We start from the raw sequence: 14,134 nt of genomic DNA on the forward strand, positions 1-14,134 counted from the left end.
GGAAAAGGGACACCCTTAGAGAAAGTGCAAGAGAGAAGTGCAGGAGTAAGAGAGCGACAAGGTGACACGTTGGTCCTTTTATAATCTGGCACAAACCTTGTGGCGGCAGAGATGACGTCACAGGTTGGCAGGCAGCCTGGAGGCAGACTTGTGAAGCTGTTTATATGCTAACAGTTGGGAGGAACAAATTTTTTTTTCTTTTTTTGAGACAAGGTTTCTTTGTGTAGCCTTGGCTGTCCTGGACTCACTTTGTAGACCAGGCTGGCCTCGAACTCACAGAGATCCACCTGCCAATGCCTCCTCCCAAGTGCTGGGATTAAAGGCATGCGCCACCACCACCCGGCATTCTTTTTTTTCTTTTTTGGTTTTAAAGATTTATTTATTTATTAAGTATACAGTGTTTTGCCTGCATGTACACCAGCAGAGGGCACCAGATCTCATTATAGAAGGTTGTGAGCCACCATGTGGTTGTTGGGAATTGAACTCAGGACCTGTGGAAGAGCAAGCAGTGCTCTTAACTTCTGAGCCATCTCTCTAGCCCCACAAGTCCCCAATAAAAAAGTTACCATAACAACAGAACAGTAACTAAGTAACAAAGACAAAAGCCAACCAACAATATTATAGTCCCTACTCCCTCCCAAAATGAATAAATAAGCACATATCTAGCCTGTTGCTTGGGCACAGGGAAGAAAGTTCTCATCTGTTTTGGAGGGAGGGAGGCCCAGCTTTGGAGGGGCCAGTGCCACCTATTGCGTCATACCATGTAGCAACCTGGCTCCTGAGGATTACTCAAAAGTGTGCCAAAGACCACCCTGGAGAGCTCACCTCGCATGCTTTAGCAATGAAGGTTTTCCTTTTCCCATGGGGTGAGGTAGTGGTGGGGCAGACAGAATGTAGTTCAGTGGCGGAGTTGCAGCCTAGAACACCTGAGGCCCTGGATTCTAACCTTGGCACAACGTGAGTAGGCGGGAGGAAGGGAGATGGGGAGAAGACACCCAATGGTAAGGGGCTGGAGTATTCCATCCAGAGCGTGGCAAAAGCAACAAAAGAAGCGGATCGCAGTAAATGTGCATAGTAAGTTGTCAAGTGGGAAATAGATTCCCATAGTTATGTATGCTGACACTTGAAAGAACGAAAGCACAAACAAATGGCACATTGTAAAGGAAGTTTACACAAACATCGGCAGATGGTATGAAGCTGGGTGGCTTTTAATTTCCTGTTTATGCTTTACTTTCTGCTGTAACCAGCATTTGTGTTATAGTTAAAAACAGGTAAGCAGAAGGCCACCTCCTGGAAGAGGAACTCCTATGGAGGCTGCCCTCGCCCTGGCTACCCCTCCTGGCCAAAGCATTCCCAGCTTCGCTCTCAGAGTCATCTGGATGAACTGCAGGCAAGACAGTGGAGAAGCAAAACAAAGTTCGTTCTTACTGGCCCCCAAGCCACCAATTCTGTCTCAGAGAGAAAAGACGAAAGACAGAAAAGCTGTCCTACACATTCTGCCCTTCTAATGACAAAATCGGATAATGCTGATTTTTAGACCACTTATATGCCAAGACATGGACGCAAGCTCCCCTTTCTGGTGACCTGCTCCACCCAGGAATGACTGTAGAGGAACTGAGACCCTGAAGTCTCCCAGGAACTCACTATGTAGACCCTTCCAGTGTCTTCTAGATTTTCCTGTAATGTGACAAGATCTTGTAGCACATGAGAGCTCAGCGAGCCTCTCCTGAACAGCAAGTGGCACTCTACACACGTCTATTTAACTGGCCTTAGCATTTGTACCTTATTGTGACAAACATTTGGGCTGCCTCTGCACGTATACACTGTGTTCAGCTTAACAACAGTAATAGTTGTAACAGTAAGGAAGTGTTGTTTTGTTTGGTTTTTCGAGACAGGGTTTCTCTATGTAGCCTTGGCTGTCCTAGATTCACTTTGTAGACCAGGCTGGCCTCGAACTCAGAGATCCACCTGTCTCTGCCTCCTGAGTGCTGGGATTAAAGGTGTGTGCCTAAGCACCCAGCACTAACTACTGTTGTTTTCTTTTGAGATAGGGTCTCACTATATATACACCTGGCTGTTGTAGAACTCACTATATAGACAGGTTAACCTTGAACTACTAGGATTACAGGTGTTCACTGTAGTGCCCATTTTTTTAAATGGGTGCTAGGAACTGAACTCAGTGTCTTATGCCTACATGGTAAGCACTACCTACTGAGCCATGTCCCTACCACTTAATTTATATAACAGAAAATATATGAGTTGAGACAAGGACACTGATGAGTTTTGGACAAAAAAATGCACCCAACACATACAACCATCATACAGTTGAGATGTGGAGTGCCTTGTGTGTGGGTGTGTTAATATCAGATGTCTTCCTCGATCACCTTCTGTCGTGTGCGTAAGAGAGAGAGAGAGGAGAGAGAAGAGAGAAAGAGACAGACAGACAAGGACTCTTACTGAACCTGGAGCTTGACAACTTGGCTAGACCTGCTGGCCAGTAAGTTTCTGGAATCTTCCTGTCCCTTCCTCCCCAGCACTGGGAATCCACACTCTGGTCTTCATGCTTCTGTGGTCAACACTTTACAGGCTGAACCGTCTCCCTGGCGCTCTAAAGTACCTTTGAAAAATAAAAACTGGGCATTTAATCTCAGCACTCAGGAGGCAGAGGTAGGCAGATCTCTGTGAGTTTGATGCCAGCCTCACCTACACATCAAGCTCCAGGCCAGTCAGGACTACATAGTAAGACTCTGTCTTATGCTGTCTCAAAACAACCACCAACCAACCAACAACCCTCCAGATTAAGCTGGGCCTGCTGGCACATGCTTATAAATCAGCACTTGGGAGGCCACGGTCGAACTGCTTTGGGACCAAAGCCAGCTGGTGTTACGTAATGAGACCCTTTCAGAAAGAAAGGAAAGAAAAGAGAAAAAGAAAAAGAAAAAAGCCCGTCCTGGTTACACACACCTGTTATCCTATCACCTAAAAGGTAAAGGCAGGAAGAGCAGCTCAAGGCTAGTCTCAGCTGCGTAGTTAAAGATCAACCTGGACCAATACCCTGTCTCAAAAATAAATACACAGAGCTAGGAGATGGCTGCCGCCACCAAGCCTCACAACCTGAACCTGATCTCTGAGATCCACATGGTGGAGGAAGAAGAGGATGGACTCCCAGAACTCGTCTTCTGACCTCCACTTATTCACTCTCCCCTGAAATAAATAAATGTAAACAAATAAGCATTTACCATACACACACACACACACACACACACACACACACACACACACACACACACACACACACACACACACACACGAGAGAGAGAGAGAGAATATATCTGTGGTCTGTGTCATTCTAATTCCCAAAGTAGAAAGAGCTGGAGTGAAATCCTCCTGTCTGTCCACCTCACATACCCTGGTGTTCTCTCTCTCTCATACCTGCCAGATGCCAAGTGGCATGCTGGTGTCCTCAGCTATGACCTATTAGCATGTATCCTCTACTACTTCACGAAGAAATACCTCCATGTAAACAAATCCACTTCTGCCCTTAAAGGACAGAGACAGAGCATCTGACCACATACTTCCTGATCTAACGGAAATGAACCAAGCCCAGCTAGACAGCGCCTCCTGTAGCCCTACCAGCAGACACTATCAGGCCTGTCTTATCACCTCCATATACCAAGCCAGAGAGACCCAGGAGGCAGCACAGATCTATAAGAATTAAAATGCCACCTCAGGATTCAACCATAAAAACATTTGAGCTTGGCCATTGGTGAGGTATAAATGGATTTAGCAACAGCCACAATACAATGCTAAATGTGACAAGTAACAAAATCAAGGGCGAGGCCACTGGCCTTTGACTGTGCTATGTGTAAGACCCAGACCCTGAGGGACTCAGACAGCCTTGTTGGGTTGACAAAGGGAAGGAGAGCAGGAAAACATGTCCTGTTAAGATGGTTTGTCCTGTTTGAGGTGGCACATTTATGTAGGAAGCCACCATCTCGTTGCTAGTGTTCCTACGTAGAATGCAGGAATGAAACCAGGATCTTGCACTAAGGGCAAAGCCACAGAAATAAGCCCGGTACCCCAGATACAAGCTAAGATGTGTGTGCAGGGTATGTTCTTAGATCCTCTCAGCCAGGAGACAGACACTAAGAACCTACCAGAAGAAACAGGCCGAGCAGAAAGAGAACCAGTGGTGCTAGATGCTGTGGAAAGGATTCAAAATCAATGACATAAACACTGCTTTCTGAAAAACTTGAACTGGCAAAGACAGTCCCGTCCCACCTCATCCGCCACCCGCCCCCAGCTGAGGACCGAGACAGAGTCCTGAAGTGCACGTTTTTAGTTCCCATGTACTGAGCAGATGTGGCTGGCTGATCAGTGTCTTGCTACATCCACCTCCATCCCTCTTGGCTTTCTTGTTGCACAGCACCAAACCCTGTCAGGCTGTTTTTGAGCAGCCATTCTCATTTTCCCCCAATAACCTTTTAGTGTTGTAACCAATAAAATAACCACCCCCTCGTATTCTTGCAAACTTATTTTTTGGTAAATTTTCTTTTAGATTTATTTTATGTGTATGAATGCCTTATCTGTGTTTATGGCTGGGCATCAAGTATGTGCCTGGTGCCCATCAGAGTCAGAGAGGACTTTGGATCCCTTGGAATTTGAGTTAAGGATGGTTGAGTCATCATATGGATGCTGAGAATCAAACCCAGGTTCCCTGCAAAAGCAACAAGTGCTTTTAATCATTGGAGAGCATCTCCCTAGCCTCTCTTTTTTATTTTTAATTTCAGAATTATATGTATTTGCTGTTTTAAGAAAATCTGAAGGTACTGCTAAGCAAAAGGAAGGCAATAAATTTTGTCCACAAATGTAGGCCTTGCAAGATGGCTGAGCAGGTGAAGGCCCTTGCTGCCAAGCCTGATGGCCTGAGTTGGATACCTGGAGGAAGCTGACTCCCACAGGCTGTCCACTGAGCCCCACACTCTCACCTTGTTAAGTGCTGTTCTCTCCCTCCCTCCCTCCCTCCCTCCCTCTCTCTCTCTCTCTCTCTCTCTCTCTCTCTCTTTCCTCACAATGCAAAAGAAAAAAGAAAAGAAAAAAATGTAGATATAAAACATATTCATCATTCCCCTTTTATAAGGAAATGGGGGGCCGGGTGTGATGGCGCACACCTTTAATCCCAGCACTTGTGAGGTAGAGGCAGGTGGGTTGCTGTGAGTTCGAGGCCAGCCTGATCTACAAAGTGAGTCCAGGACAGCCAGGGCTACACAGAGAAACCCTGTCTCAAAGAGAGAAAAAGAAAAGAAAAGAAGGCAGAGAATGGGGCCTCCTGTATGTAACTCCAGCAGTTGAGAGGCAGAAGGAGGGTCCTGCGGAGTTTGAGACTCACTTGAGCTATAGTGTAAGATCCTGTCTCAAAAATCAGGGAGAGGATTGCAGAAATGGGCTAGTGGCTAAGAGCATGGACTGGCTCCAAAGGACTCAGATTTGATTCCCAGCAGCCCCTGAGCAGCTCAGACCCACATCTAACTCCAGTCCAGGGGATCTGAGGCCCTCTTCTAACCTCCGTGGCTACCAAGCACACGTGTGGTGCACAGTCACACACTCAGGCAAACACCCACTCACATAAATACTTTTTTTTTTTCGAGACAGGGTTTCTCTGTGTAGCCTTGGCTGTCCTAGACTTGCTCTGTAGACCGCGTTGTCCTTAAACTCACAGCGATCGCTGGGATTAAAGGCATGTGCCACCACCGCCCAGCATAAATACATTTTTAAGAAAAGAGAAGTGAAGAGGGGCCTGCAGAGTTCACCCTTAGCCTCATGCTCCTCACTCTTCTATCTTTCTCTGAAAGGACCTAGAGCTCAGACTATGCTCCTGCCTCAGGGGCTGCCCCTTTGTTCCCAAGGCTGTTCCTGGCTGTCTAGAAGTAGGGTCTAAGCCTGGGGGCCGTGAGGGGATGCTCTCTGGCTCTTCCAGAAGTCTGGGGTGCATCAAAATGGAATTGAGCTTTCATTTACACCCTCCATGTGGAAGCAGCACAGGGTCTAAAGCAGTTCTCCTCACACAGGTCTTAACTACCGCCCCATCTTCTGTTTTCAGTGGGATGAAAAAGAGTATCTGGAGCTGGAGAGATGGCTCAGCGGTTAAGAGCACTGACTGCTCTTCCAGAGGTCCTGAGTTCAATTCCCAGCAACCACATGGGGCTCACAACCATCTATAATGTGATCTGATGCCCTCTTCTGGCCTGCACGTGTACATACAGGCAATACATTTATATATAATAAATAAATCTTAAAAAAAAAAAAAAAAAGGCTATCTGAAAGCATGTAAGGATCCCCAGGGACAGGGAAAAGCTATCCACACCATGCATGGTGCTGTGAATGCATGGTGCTCTTCTACAGGAAAACAAGATCCCATAGCCTATTTCCTGTCCAGACAATCAGCTAGAGCCCATCTTTCACATTCACAGGCTGCAGAGTTCAAGCCTGTCATCAGCCCAGGTTACCTTCACATCCAGTCACACCTTTTAGGGGGTGCACAACTTGTGTAGGAGGGAGATGTGGTGAGACACCTTTGGTTCTAGTTGCATTCTAACACCTTGGAGAGTCCACTGTAGTGGCTAAGCTCACACCCGGAGGCACCATGAGAACAGCAAGGACTCCTACAGGGACAGCAGAGGCAGACTCAGTTGCCTCTGGCGTAGGCAGTCTGGAACTGGAGGCTCCAAAGCTCTGGATATCTTTTCTATACAGATGGGCTTTGGAGACCTGACATCCAGATGTTAACATACTTGGGAGAAAAGGGCCAAGGAGGCAGCTCAGTAGCGAAACCCTCATCTCTCATGTACAGGGCCCAGAGCTCAATCTCCAGCACTGCAGGAAAACAAAACGCATCAAAAGGAGTAAAGTGCATAGGGAGCTGGCAGGGCAGCGATCAGGTTCAGAAAGAATCAGGAGAGGCACCTACCGAACAACACATGGTGCTGGTCTTACCTGCGCTCCCCTGGAGTAGGACCTGAAGATGGTGCAGAACCTGCCCTGGCCCGACGTGTCCCTGAAACACACAGGGAGGGTCAGCAGCTCACACACGAAGTTCCAGGACGAGAGGCACAGTCCCACCCTCTTTTTCCCCCCTTCCCCATTTTTTGAGACAGAGTCTGAAATTTGCTACGTAGACTATACTGGCCTTGAACTCAGACTTTTTTAAAAAAATGTACATTGGTGTTTTAACTGCATGTATATGTGAGGCTGTGTTGCATCCCTGGAACAGGAGTCACAGACAGTTGTGAGCTGCCATGTGAGTGCTGGGGATTGAGTCCAGATCCTCTAGAAAAGCAGCCACTGAGCCATCTCTCCAGCCCTTCACAGACATCTCTGCCCGCCTCTGCCTCCTGGCTACTGGTATTAAAGGCATGTGCACAGCTGGTTGGGTCCTTTTTGATTTTTAGTTTTATGTGTTTGAGCAATACATTCATGCCCAATGCCCATAAGGGACCTGAAGAGGGTGTAAGATCCACTGGAAATGGAATTACAGATGGCTGTGAGCTGCCAGATGGATGCTGGATCTGAACCTGGGTCCTCACAAAGACAGCAGCAAGAGCTCTTATTAATCTCTGAGCATCTTTCCATTCCCATGGAAACAGGTTTTATGAGTCAAATTGGAAGAGGCTTTAAGACAAAACATCCTGGACTTTTTGTTTTGCTTGTTGTGCAGTTTGAACAGAGTCTGTTTAAATGGTTACTGCAGATACGGTACATCCTCACTTGGCGTCCATGCCCCATGAGACCACCAACTCACCAGAGCTCCAGCTTGACACGCCGTCCGTCCAGTAGGATGGTGGTAGTCTTATAGTCGATTCCTGTGAGGAAGCAGAGGGTGAGAGTGCCCATCAGCAACTGGCTTCACTGTGAGGTCCTCCTGCCCAAGTCTGCATTGCAAAGCAGAAAAAAAAAAAAAAACTTCCTCAAATCCCACAATGCCCCTGGGGAAGCAGGAGCGGGAGGAGGGTGCTCACAGACTTCAGCTATGGCTTTCTCAGGGCACAAGCCTAGCTCATGTTGTATGGCAGTCATAGCAAGGCAGATGCCCAGGTCAGATGGGACATCAGAGGCACTCAGGCCACACCAGTCTCTCTAAAGGCTCTGGGCCCAGAATGCCTGGAGAGAAATGGCTCACTCCCACTGTGATGCGTCCTTTCTACAGTTGAGCTCTCAAAGAATAATGTGCCTCCTAATTCTTGGATTCATCACAGTTCTCAGGTACCGATGCAGCATCAAGAGGAAAGTATTTACTTAGGGTTTTTATGTTTGCTTGTTTGCTTTGAGAAAGGGTCTCTGTGTAACAGCTCTGACTGTCCTGGACTCACTCTGTAGACCCGGCTGGCCTTGAACTCACAGAGATCTTCCTGCCTCTGCCTCCGAGTACTGGGATTAAAGGCGTGCGCCACCATGCCCATCTGAGACATCAGCTTCTTACTTTTCATATACAATACTTGCAAGCCAGGTGTGATAACACACATCTGTAATTCACCATGTGGGAAGCAGATGCTCTAGAAGCCAAGGTCATCTTTATCTGCACAGTAAATTCAAGGCTGCCTAACCTACAGGAAACCCCATCTAAAATAGAACAAAAAATTAACTTTGTTCCAAGAGGACTTGGAAATGAGCATTTGAACATGTATAGTTTCCACTCACAGAATGTGGTGCACAAGCACACCTGCACACCCAGTGCACATTCTGCTGAGTGTGTGTATGTTGACGTCTGTGTGCCCACGTCCCTGCATATCTCTGCATCCTCTTCAGGCATCAGGAGCTTTATCTTCTGCCTGATCAACTAGTAATTGCATCCAAACTTAGTTCTCATGCCTTAAAGGACACTACAGCGCAATGAAAAATTGCAACATACAGAACAGAAGAAAATATTTGCAAACTGTAAGTCTTATTAGGACCTATGGTTCTATAAAGAACTCCTTAAACTGAATAATAAAACAACTCAATTCAAAAATGGACAAAGCCTTATCCCGACAAAAGACATAGACAGCAATAGTCAACAAGCACAAGAAACTGTGCGGCACAAGGCAGCCAACAGGAAGCCAAATCAGAAGCCTGTGCTAACCACCATGTGCTGGATTAGATGGCTAGACTCAAACCCGAGAGTGAGGTATAGAACACGGGGACCTTTCTATTTCTCCCAGTGGGAGGGCTATAAAATAATGATTGCACAAATGTACAAATATGTGGTGTTATTGAGCTGTGCACTTGGTAATTATGGTTAGGACATGGTTTTCAGTTTTTCTAGACAGTCCTGGAACTTGTTCTATAGACCAGGCTGTCCTCGAACTCACAAAAATCTATCTGCTTTTGTCTCCCAAGTGCTGAGATTAAAGGCGTGTACCACCACTACCCAGTTGAGACAGGGTTTTCTATGAAGTCTGGCTAGCTTGAAACTTGTTATGTAGCTGGCTTGAATTTGCAGCAATCCTCCTGCCTCGGACTCCTCTATTTCTATGATATAAAGTAAAGGTATTGCAAGCACACCTGCAGGACTGACAGCCAGGCCAGGTCACAGCTCTCTTGTACCCTTCCCCATCTTTCCCTAAGCTCTGGTAGAAGTTCAATGCTGGCAACTGCAGCTTCCAAGAGAAACTTGTGAGGACACAACTGCAGTGATTTTACTTTTGTTTTAATTAATTAATTAATTTTGAGGCAGAGTCTCATTATGTAGCTCTGGCTGGCCTGGAACTCACTATGTAGAACAGGCTGTCCTTGAACTAAAGAGATCTTTTATAGAGATCTGGCGGCCTCCGCTTCCTTAGTGCTTGGATTAAAGGTGTGTACCACCACACTTTGTACTGATTGCTGACTGGCCTCTTTGAGAACGGATCAGCAGGACCTGCAGCATAGCCTTGGCTGATCTGGACTCTGCAGTCTTATCCTGAGGAAAGCGACTGCCTGACTCCCAAGCTACCCCTAGATGGTGCTGTGGCCCCAGTCTGCCAAGAGAGCAGTACTGCAACACAATGGCGGATACCTGCGAAGAGCCTTCAAAGAGAACGTGCTGTCACAGCATAAAGAACTATGCTGATGGGCCTGTTCTCAGCTGGGCTATCAAGTGCTCCCTGCCACGGACCCTGCTGACTTGTGTGACACTGAAAGGCTCCCCCAGCCAACACATCTGCCTTTCAGAATGAAACACACTTGTGTTGCTCTAACAGTAGACCTAGAGGGGCCCCAGCACCAGGAGGGCCTGGAAGTTTCTGACACGGAGATGGTTTGCAGCTCTGGGAACCAGGTCAAGCATCTCAAGAGAAGAGCTGACCCTCCTGTCAGCCACTAGCCTGCCCCATTACACCTAGCAGTTCTGTTGCACCCAGGAAATGTGGGAGTCATCAGCACTCTGGAGGCAGAGGCAGGCGGATCCCCGTGAGGTCAAGGCCAGCCTGCTCTACAAAGCTCCAGAATAACCAGGACTACATAGAGACCCTGTTTCTAAACACCAAACCAACCAGCCAAACAAACAAACAAAACACAACAGAAATCAGCTATCAAGAACCAGTGCGATAGCACATGCTTGTAATCACAGCTTTCTGGAGGCTGAGTTCAAAGGCAGCCAGCCCTCTCAAAAGGAGAAGGAGCAATCTAGGTGTGTGGGGTGCATAACTACACAGGAATGGCATCACAGGAACCCACTGAGCTAGACTTTGAGCTCTTCTGCCAGAAAGTACAGGTACAGCCTGGTAACCCTGGGGCTTGAGGTCACAGGGGTCAGTGGCAGGGGGTTTTGTTTAAGTACCCTCTAACAGCCAAGGCTGTTTAAGAAAATGAGAGTCAGGGTCTGGAGAGATGGCTCAGAGGTTAAGAGCACCAACTGCTCTTCCAGAGGTCCTGAGTTCAATTCCCAGCAACGGCATGGTGGATCACAGCCATCTATAATATGATCTGATGTGCATAATAAATAAACAAATCAAAAGAAAAGGAGAGTCAATAAATAGATAAATAGATTAAAAGGAAAAGAAAACGAGAGTCCCTGGAGCTTCCTCCAGAAGCATCTGGGCCTTTCTCCCTGGCTGGACCTGGATGGTTTTAATGTCTTCACGCCTGGTTCAGTGAGGAGGGCCTCACTGCCTCCACTGCTCATCACACAGCTCTGAGGGGCTCCACACCAAGCATCCACAGAGAGCAAAGTCCAGTAGGAGAAATGGATGCTCCAGGGTCTAATGACAGTCTGCATTAACATGTTATGCCAAGATTACCAGGGAAGGAGCCCTTGGCTTGGAAGGGTTCTAAAAGGAGCAATTACCCAAGGCTTGAGGGTAAGTAGGCTCTGAGAAGGAGGGGGCAGAGAAGTGGAGGAGTGGGGCGGAAGACGCAGAGCAGTGACCTGGAATGAGGCCTGATCCAGGCACAAGGGAGGCAGCAGGCATGTGGGGCCCAGGCTGGCAGAGCCAGCGGCTAGCTTGCGTCTGAGCATCACTGTAAGGGGACTGGTGGGTGTCAGCAGGGTGCTATCTGCTCTAACACTCGTCAAGCTCCATTCACTTCCCCCTTCTGCCTAAAAATAGCTTTCTCTTTAATCAGCTAAGACAAGCCCCCAAAGAGGACCAGCTGTCCCCCTCAGGCCCCACTTCATCTGTGCTAAGGCTTCTCTAAGCTAAGAGGTCTGCTGCTCCAGCCACTACCCAGCGAATCTGAAGCCTCACTTGCAGCTTGGCTCTGTCCTCACAGCCCTCTAGCTCATCTGAACCCAGCAAAGTGCTGCCCCTCCCCCAAGATCTGAACATAGTTTTTAATCTTACGAGATAAACACCAAACAGGGAAACTGAAGCAAGGAGGTCATAACACGTGCTCCACTCATGAGAATAAAACCATTGGCTAAGGTCTTGGTTTGGTCAACAAGTCAGGGCCTTTGTTCCAGTTTATGAAACCAAATTTCACAAAGCTACCCTTGACCCCTGCCCAGGAGCTTGCAATGGCCAACCCTTTCCTCTAGCTGTTCTCAGGGTGTCTTCTCTGCTAGGGATTGCTGTGGCCACCAACCTTGGTGCTGGGTGCTGCCCTTCCCTGTTTACCTTGCTCCATATGCCCAGATCCTGTCCTTCCTGACGCGTACCGGCCAGAATAACTGCTAAGATAACTGTCCAGGCTCCCATTTTTCCCCATCAAACTTGCCTTTATGTTCTATTTTCTGGAAGATTTCCTTGACTTTTGTTTTCCTGTCTTTTCTACTATGTCCATCCATCTGTAATTTCTAGCAGCTCTTTGGGGTCTGGCTATCCCACCAACAGAGCAGGAACCTGGTCTTTGTTCTCAAAGGTGGGATGTCTGGAATGTCTGGAGCTCTCTAGTGTTCCCAGGGTCCCTTTCAGTCTAGTTACATCTTTTCTTACACATTGATGAGTTTGGTTGTCCCTTTGCTCCCTACGAAAGCCTTTGAGATGCTGCAGAAGGCTCTGTGACTCTGGTTTGAGAACTAGGGCTTGTGGAGGAACTGCTGGGCTGAGGGCGGCTCTGGAAGTCTCTTGACCTGACAGTTGTGCAGTCAAGAGCAGATGTGTGCTTAGGGATCCTGCCTGCCAGTAGCTGGAGCCAGGGGGTGCCAAGGTCCCACATTCAGAACAGGCTTGGGCTAAGAGGACTTTGTTATTAGCTCCTTGCTTCTCTCTACCCTCATGCACCCGGTGGTGTCTGGTGTCCCTGGCTCTATTCTCCAAGAGAATAAGCCTCCTGTGTGCCCTGGTAGAGAGAGACTTTGACATGCCAGCCTTGGAGCACCTGCTCTGAGCTCAGCAGGATCCTTGTGACTCCCCCTATCCCCCCTTATCCAGCATGGCTGCACATTGTGCTCCTAAACCATCAGCCTCTGGTCTTACAGATTTATGGTTAATTTTTCATTTATTAACTTAGTGTAGGGCTGGAGAGATGGCTCAGTGGTTAAGAGCGCCGCCTGCTCTTCCAAAGGTCCTGAGTTTGATTCCCAGCAACCACATGGTAGCTCATAACCATCTGTAATGTGATATGGCGCCCTCTTTGGCTTGCAAGCAGAGCACTGTATACATAATAATGAATAAACTTAGTGTATATGAAGGGTGGGGCATGAGCATGTCACAGCATGCATAGGGAGGTCAGAGGACAACTTGGGGGAGTCAGTTCCCTCCTCCCACCATGTGGGTTCTAGAGATCAAATTCAGGTTGTCATGTTTAGTGGTACCCCCAACTTGCTGAGTTCCAGGCCAGCTAGAGCTACATAGACCCTGTCTCAAACAAACAACAAAAGAGGAAGGAAAATGAATGATTGAGTGAGTGAGTAAATAACCATGGGGAGCAGTCCAGGTAAGACATTTGGCACACACACACACGTGAATAGATGCAAACACACACATGACTAACATGAACACACACATTGCTCTCAAAGATTCTAAACATTCCCTTGGGGCACGTAGCCCAGCAATTTGGCTAGGCTGGCCAGTCAAGAAGCTTCTGGAATCCACCTATCTTTGCTACCCTAACCCTTCACCCCTCAGTTCTGAAGTTACAGGTGTATGCTGCCATGCCTGGCTTTTTATGTGCGTTCTTGGGATCCAAAGTCAGAACCTTGTGCTATGTAGTAGGCCCTCTACCAACAGAGCCATCTCCTCAGCCCTGGAGGACATTTTCTCATCTGGGGGCAAAAACACCGCTGTTATATCCATGACTGTTCTGAAACTTGGGGAATGTGCTGATGCGCACAACCAAGCAAATGCCGGGCTAGGCTGCTCCCCCATTACTACTCTTCTTGTTCTCTCTCTCCCTTCCCCCCGCCCGTGTGTGTGTGTGTGTGTGTGTGTGTGTGTGTGTGTGAGAGAGAGAGAGAGAGAGAGAGAGAGAGAGAGAGAGAGAGAGAGAGAGAGAGAGAGAGAGAATATATCACTATATAGCCTTGAACACTAACCCAATGACAGAGATGAGCCACCATGCCCAACTGTAGCCAAATATTCACATAGCGAAAACACCTATGCACACAGGTCAGCCCTGTGTACCACGACATTGCCTTATGCACACCGGAGAGTAGTCTTCTTTTCCTCAAGATTTTACCAAGAGTTGCTAGTCATTCTGGGAAAGATCATACCATCCTGTGATGTGGGCACAGATTGCATCA

The 14,134-nt window shown here is 47.7% G+C and overlaps 1 protein-coding gene across 1 annotated transcript in view; it reads right to left on the reverse strand.

Annotated features, from left to right (window-relative positions):
• Rab40c (RAB40C, member RAS oncogene family) overlaps window positions 1–14,134 on the reverse strand; it is a 39,883-nt gene that overhangs the window by 3,564 nt on the left and 22,185 nt on the right. The window contains exons 2-3 of the mRNA XM_051167238.1: window positions 7,799–7,859; window positions 6,994–7,054 (exon numbers count right to left, since the gene is read on the reverse strand). Coding sequence (XP_051023195.1) covers window positions 6,994–7,054; window positions 7,799–7,859 — 122 coding nt within the window. The remainder of the gene's footprint in view (window positions 1–6,993; window positions 7,055–7,798; window positions 7,860–14,134) is intronic.

This window comes from Acomys russatus, chromosome 25 (genome assembly GCF_903995435.1).
Source record: "Acomys russatus chromosome 25, mAcoRus1.1, whole genome shotgun sequence".
NCBI lineage: Eukaryota > Metazoa > Chordata > Mammalia > Rodentia > Muridae > Acomys > Acomys russatus.